At 31.9% G+C, this 6,497-nt stretch overlaps 1 protein-coding gene across 5 annotated transcripts in view; it reads left to right on the top strand.

Moving 5' to 3' along the window:
• LOC106466699 (protein KIAA0556-like) overlaps window positions 1-6,497 on the top strand; it is a 132,316-nt gene that overhangs the window by 85,660 nt on the left and 40,159 nt on the right. For all 5 annotated transcript variants that reach the window (XM_022394773.1, XM_022394771.1, XM_013926995.2 and 2 more), the window contains 3 exons: window positions 2,281-2,434; window positions 3,182-3,379; window positions 5,366-5,503. In XM_022394773.1, the coding sequence (XP_022250481.1) occupies window positions 2,281-2,434; window positions 3,182-3,379; window positions 5,366-5,503 (490 nt within the window). The remainder of the gene's footprint in view (window positions 1-2,280; window positions 2,435-3,181; window positions 3,380-5,365; window positions 5,504-6,497) is intronic.

Raw genomic sequence — 6,497 nt, forward strand, 5'->3', positions numbered from 1 at the left:
GAGGATGACAATGTGACTGGACAAGAATGTGTGTGTAGACAGTGAGTAATTGATTTGCAGTTAAAGAGTATTATTGAAGTTGAGCACGTTCGTTGTTATAGCGTTTGTTTTAGCGCGTATTGTTGAAATTAAGTGTATCGTAAAGTTATATTCGGAAAGAATAAACCAGTTTTATTAAGTAAGGACTTGTGTCGCTAAAGTTTCATCGGAACGAATTTACGGGAAGTCAATTAACAAACGGAGACGTAACAAATTGGTGTCAGAAGTGGGATAAAAAAAAATGGAAAACAGTTCTCTTGTTTTACTACTGTAAAGTGACAGTTAGCAGAATTTTTTGGTTGTGGTGATCATATTTTGTTGCTCTGAGAACTTTAGGTTACTTAGAAACCAAATAAATTATAGTAGTTTTGGAATATTCTATTCTAGTGAGTGATATATTTTTGTGTTTGGAAATGTTTATTTGAAATCTACATGAATAATTTTTTGTACAACTAAATTTGTGAGACTTAATGAGGTTTATGGAAGAATGCTTACTTGAGTGCAAGCTCAACCAAGTACATAGTGAGTACCGTAAATCTTTGTTTTTTATGTATCCTTTTTATCTATTGTTATCTATTTTTTAACACAAGTAGCTAAAATATAAAAATTAAACTTTTCAGCTTAGCCTAACAAAACAAAAAATTCCTAAAATTACACTAGTTTAAGCACCAGTGTGAAACATAATGCTCATATCAACTTCAGTAAAATAAAACATCAACAATTACTCTAGCTCAAGCATTGTTGTGCAACATGACACTTGGATCCTATAGTTTTACATTAGTTCTATGAGGAACAACTAATGGGCTCCCATTGCGATATATTGATTTTTATATGCAGTAATCCTATAGTGGTCTCAGTCAAAAGTAGAGTAGTAAAAACCATCATATTAAAAGAAAGTAGTTGTGAAAAGGTCAGAAGTTGAAAATGTTAAGATAATTAATTTGGTTCTTTGTGATTGAAAGTAAAGTTATTGCTGAGGACGAAAACTTGTATTATTCATTTTATTTCATAATTTAGGCCTGGCATGGCCAGGTGGTTAGGGTGCTTGACTCACAATCTGAGGGTCGCGGGTTTGAATTCCCGTCCCACCAAACATGCTCGCCCTTTCAGCCGTGGGAGTGTTATAATGTGATGGTTAATCCCACTACTCATTGGTAAAAAAGTAGCCCATGAGTTGGCGGTTGGTGGTGATGACTAGCTGCCTTCCTTCTAGTCTTACACTACTAAATTAGGGATGGCTAGTGCAGATAGCCCTCGTGTAGCTTTGCACGAAAATTCAAAACAAATAAACAAATTTCATAATTTTCAACTTTTTTTTTTCACTGTATATTGATGATTTGGGGTTAAGAAAATAAGAGGTAAAATATAAATTTTGCTAAAATACTTTTGATATTCATTTAGAAGGTTCTAGAGGTTATACAAATGAAGTATTTTTATTCTTAATGTGGAAACCACTTTTCACTCTGTTTGATTCAGTAAAGGCCTCATAAATTCCCAGACAAATTGTCAGTAAAACTTCCTTATTAAAAATCTGAATTTTTGTGTACAACAGAGTTGTAATGTTTACTAAAAGCTTGCTAAATTTTGTGAATATACACAAAGTAAATCCAGAATTGTCAACATAATGTATAGCTTCAAAAATGTGGGCTCTGTAAATTTGACCGAGCCTGTGAACAGAGGATTAAAAGTGCCAGAAACTCTTAATTTAGCATCACCTGCTTAACTCCTTTATTAAAGTTTTTTAAACCACTGTTGTGTGTTTTATATGCACAGTAGGAGAAAAATTGACTTACTTTTTGTTTGTTAATGGTGATTGTGTTATTTGACTGATGCAAGCATTTCATAGTACCTTTAATACAGACTTCATGATGGTCTCATGAAAGTATGAATCTTTGAAAGTCATGCTAGGTCCTCAAATAGAATAATTATTTAAAAGTGTAACTATGTGCTGGGGTTTGTTTCTGTTTATTAACTTAACAACAGATTAAAAAAAAGATAACTAATAGTTAAGCTTAAAGGGTCGTGGAAAATTGCTTAGTGGTCCAGGAAATCTCCTGAAATTTTGTCACTCCAGAACTGTGGTAAATCTATTCATATTATTAATTTTAACAAGGTTTTGGATTTCATTGTTCTTTGAAGGAAATAAGGAGTTAAAAATCAATAGACAAATGTATATTTCAGCTTGTCAAACATAGCAATCTTGTAGTGTTAGGTTTATTTTTCAATTCTGTCTTTTTATAGTCTCAACTTCAGTGGTGATTTCTTTATTCCGGTGCTTCCTGAAGGCAAGCACCTTACCATAAATATTTTAACAACTTGGGGTGATAAACATTATGTTGGACTGAATGGCATTGAAGTATTCACTCACACTGGAGAGCCAGCTCCAGTGGAAAAGGTAAGAATATGGGAAAGAATGACCAAATGTTTGTTCAAACACTAAAGCCAATGTGTATTTTATTTTTTTTAAATATCAATCTTAAGATTGTGGTTGACAAACTAATATAATACACGTGTTTCAGAGTTTCTGGTGTGTGTAATCTCCCTCATTTTCTTCTGTTATATTGTTGTTCCAGAACTGGATTGTTGTAGTAATAATATGATCCAAAGATGAACATACAGCTGTTTTGGAATATATCAAACCTCTCTTATTATATAGTTCCAAAGCCATATAGGTTAGACTATGCTGTTAAATGATGGCTGTTATTAACACTTTAAAATATCCTAAGCATATTCTGTCAACTTTATATCAAGGTCACAGTATGTAGAAGTTAAACCCAATGACGAATAATTTTCTAACCTGCATTTGAAGTAAAAAAAAAAAGTTTTTTTTAATAAATAATTTCATGCATGCAAAAAAAGGAAAAATAGATATAAACTAGTCTTTTGTTTATCTTATGAATTTTGCTGGTACTTATTGCAGTTTTTATATTTTGAGCCAACAGTAAGTAGGCTAGAAATTTGCATGAAAATTACTAATATACAAAATTAATTTGATAGAAATTATTATGCAGTTTTATTTTTGTGTAATGTAATAGTTTTATGTTCAAAGGAACACTAGTTAGACCAGTGCACCACTATCACAACAGTTTTGACTGTGTGTGTATTTGAATATAGGTATTTTCATTACATCAAATACTTACAGATCTGGGGAGATCCAGCGGACATAAATGTTCTTCCCGAGTACAGTCACGACCCAAGAGTTGTATCCAATTTGATTGATGGAGTGTATCGCACCAAAGACGACATGCACTTGTGGTTAACTCCTTTCACACCTGGCAACAGTCATTATATTTTCTTGAAATTCCTCCATCCAGTCAGAGTGGCAATGATTCGGATCTGGGTGGGTGGTTTTATTATAAAAAAAAGAGGGGAGGGTGAGAGAGAAATTTGTTGAACTTGTGTCTGTGTCTTTCATTCATTATAATAATGTTTATTGTATACATTTCTATGTAGCTAATAGTTAATTATACAATGTCAGATGACTTTTATTTGATTGCAGTTATCATATAATATATGTAGCATACCAAGTGTTTATGAATGTAAAAATAATTGGACAATAATATATAAACCAGTACATTTGTAGTTTATATTTTTTATTTTGTGGATCTGATTTCCAAGCTCAAAAACAATAAAATGTGGTGTTTTTGTTCTAATGATATTCAAATGTTGTTCTAGGTCTTTAATTTTGTTTTCTCATATGAAGGTATTTGTGAATAGAATTCTTTTTTAATTGAAACTTTCTTGATTTTGGTTCTTGTATGACTGATTCATTTTCAGGCCTGTGAGCATCTTTCAGGTACCAACTGCACATCTCATGATGCAATGCCCCCCAGTGTCTGTGGACTTACAATGCTAGAAACCGGGTTTTGATACCCATTTTGGGCAGAGCACAGATAGCCCATTGTGTAGCTTTGTGCTGAACTTCAAACAAACAAACAAACTCAAGATGCAGTGTCAAAGTTTAAAAAATAATAATTATTCTAACTTTGTGTTAACAATTTTTTACCCGAAAATATTTCAGAATTTGTATTTTTGTCATTTTGTTACATTGCAAAAAAAAGAAAAGAAAAAAAGGTTCAAACCTACAATTCTGCACAATTCCAAGATTATTTGCCTTAAACAAATTGATTTTTAGAATATTTTTTCCCATCCCACAACAGAACTTTGTATTTGCTAAGAAACTGATATTCCTTGAGAATATAATTATCAGTTTCCTTTTTCTCCTGATTTTTCTTCTCTTTCACCAAACTACTGATGAAGCATACTAAAAATATCTATAGGCAGAGCTTAAGCACAAAAAGAAAAAAATCGTATGAGAAGTAATTTATGATTTCACAAAAAGTGATCAGACCTAGCTCAAGCAGAGAAGAACAGTGGATTGTAGTTGGAAGTTTAGAAGGCTTAGGAACTATAGATCTTGGAATTTTTTTATCGTTTCTTTTGATGTTCTTTTCATTCCTGAAAATGTTTTTGTCTTAAATTATATTTGTTTGAAAGTTATCATACATTTCTTCGATGACAAAACATTGGTAATGGTAAGCTTTATAAAGTTAGGGAGCGTGATAATGACAGCAAATTATTTATTACAGTAACTCAAATCATTATTTATGGAATATAATTTTAATTTTATCGATTCAAACAATGCAAATAAATAAAATAGCTCATAATTTATTGAAATAAAAGTATATTTCTTACATATAAATAAGTTTAGACCAAAAATATTGTTACCTAGCCTGACCTGATGACATTTTGAAATATAAAATCTTAGATCATCAATAAATTTTTGTCACTTTATATGGTGTTTTATATGATTTATAACCAGAAGTGATAAATACTGCAGTTGGCAAAATGAATTATTAGTTGAAATCGACTGGTTATAAGAAGTGGAACTTCCTTATAAACGTAAAGAAATATTGAAATTCTAAGGCTAAAGGAATAATTTTTGATGTTTTTTTCAAAATGTTTCACAACATAAAAAAGATAGAAAAGTAAATCAAATTATATGAATTTTTAAAATTAAAACTAACTATTGTTTAGTAAGTTTGTACTAAATTTCATGGAATTTGGTTAAGTATTTGCACTGTGAGAAGGAAAAAATCAAGAGATATCAGCAATACTCCCTATATCTGGAGTGAGATAATCTGTAATCTCTTTCATCAAGTTCTTATTATCTTAACCTTCAGTGTCACAGAAATCTTGGATGAGATTTATAATCACAGTAGCTTCTATGTTAGTATAATCAGCTGCATTTTGTTTATTTTTTAAAGACGTAATGCACTGAATGTAATATTTCACCAACTATTTGTACAATTATGTTTTTAAACAGAACTACAACAAGTCCCGTATTCATTCTTTCCGAGGTGCTAGATTAGTGGACATGACCTTGGATGATAAACTGATTTTTAGGGGTGAGATTAATCAGGCCTGTGGCGGTATTCAAGGTGGAACTGAAGCATTTGGTGATGTATGTTTAAAGTACTTTTTAACTTTTTATTAAACTTTTAAGTGTATTTAAAAGTTATGGTTTAAACAGCAAAAGCTAGTGAGGTAGTAGAAACTAATAGACCTCAGATTTATAATAAAATTCATATAAAATTGTTGATGTTAAGAGTAATGTAGAAGAACAAAAATATATCTTATGTTACATGATTTTTATCATAAATTTAATCCTGTCAGTTCTAATGCTTCTCCAGCTTTTGGGGTTTAAATTATTACTTCTAAAAGTATGATACTGCATATGTGAATAGTAGGGATGCACGGGTACCTGGCCAGATAATCGGCTCCAGTTGGGTATTGGGCCACCCGGTAATACTCGGCTCCGGCCAAGTTTCGAAGTTAGGCATCTAAGCCCTAATCTTTGTGGCAACTAATGCGGTACTGAAGGTAACAGTCAACAATTGGTTTAGTTATAAAAAAAACGTGTTCCGAGCAACAAAAACTGACCGCCCACTGAAAGTCAGGGATTCAGAGAACAATAGGGGTTAATGACCAGGCATGGCTTGAGAAGTGGATTTCTGGGGAAGGTGGGGGTTTTGGGAACAACAGGGGTTAGGGTTTGAGAAGTTGGGGCTAGGCACTGAAAAAGTTGAAAGTAAAACTTGAATATTCTGTTGGTGATTATTCAGTTAAATGTAATAAACAACAATTTTGTTTTTGTTCCTCATTTTTGTGTATGTTGTTTTTTTTTTTAGGGGGAAGGGGACAATCTGGTCCTGGTTGATGCCTGGCACAGGCTGAAGCTTAGTGACCAGGTACCCGGACACAGTATTCGGCCAGATTTTATTACCCGTGCATCCCTAAACTTAACAGATAACAATAAAACATAGAAATAAGTCTACTCTTTTCTATTGTGTATTACAGTTACTAATAAGATGACTAACAGTAAAACTATATTTTCATTCAATTTTCCACCTTCACAATGATACAAGTGTAAATTAGTTTCATACAATGTATAATTT

This window comes from Limulus polyphemus, unplaced genomic scaffold (genome assembly GCF_000517525.1).
Source record: "Limulus polyphemus unplaced genomic scaffold, Limulus_polyphemus-2.1.2 Scaffold2348, whole genome shotgun sequence".
Lineage (NCBI taxonomy): Eukaryota > Metazoa > Arthropoda > Merostomata > Xiphosura > Limulidae > Limulus > Limulus polyphemus.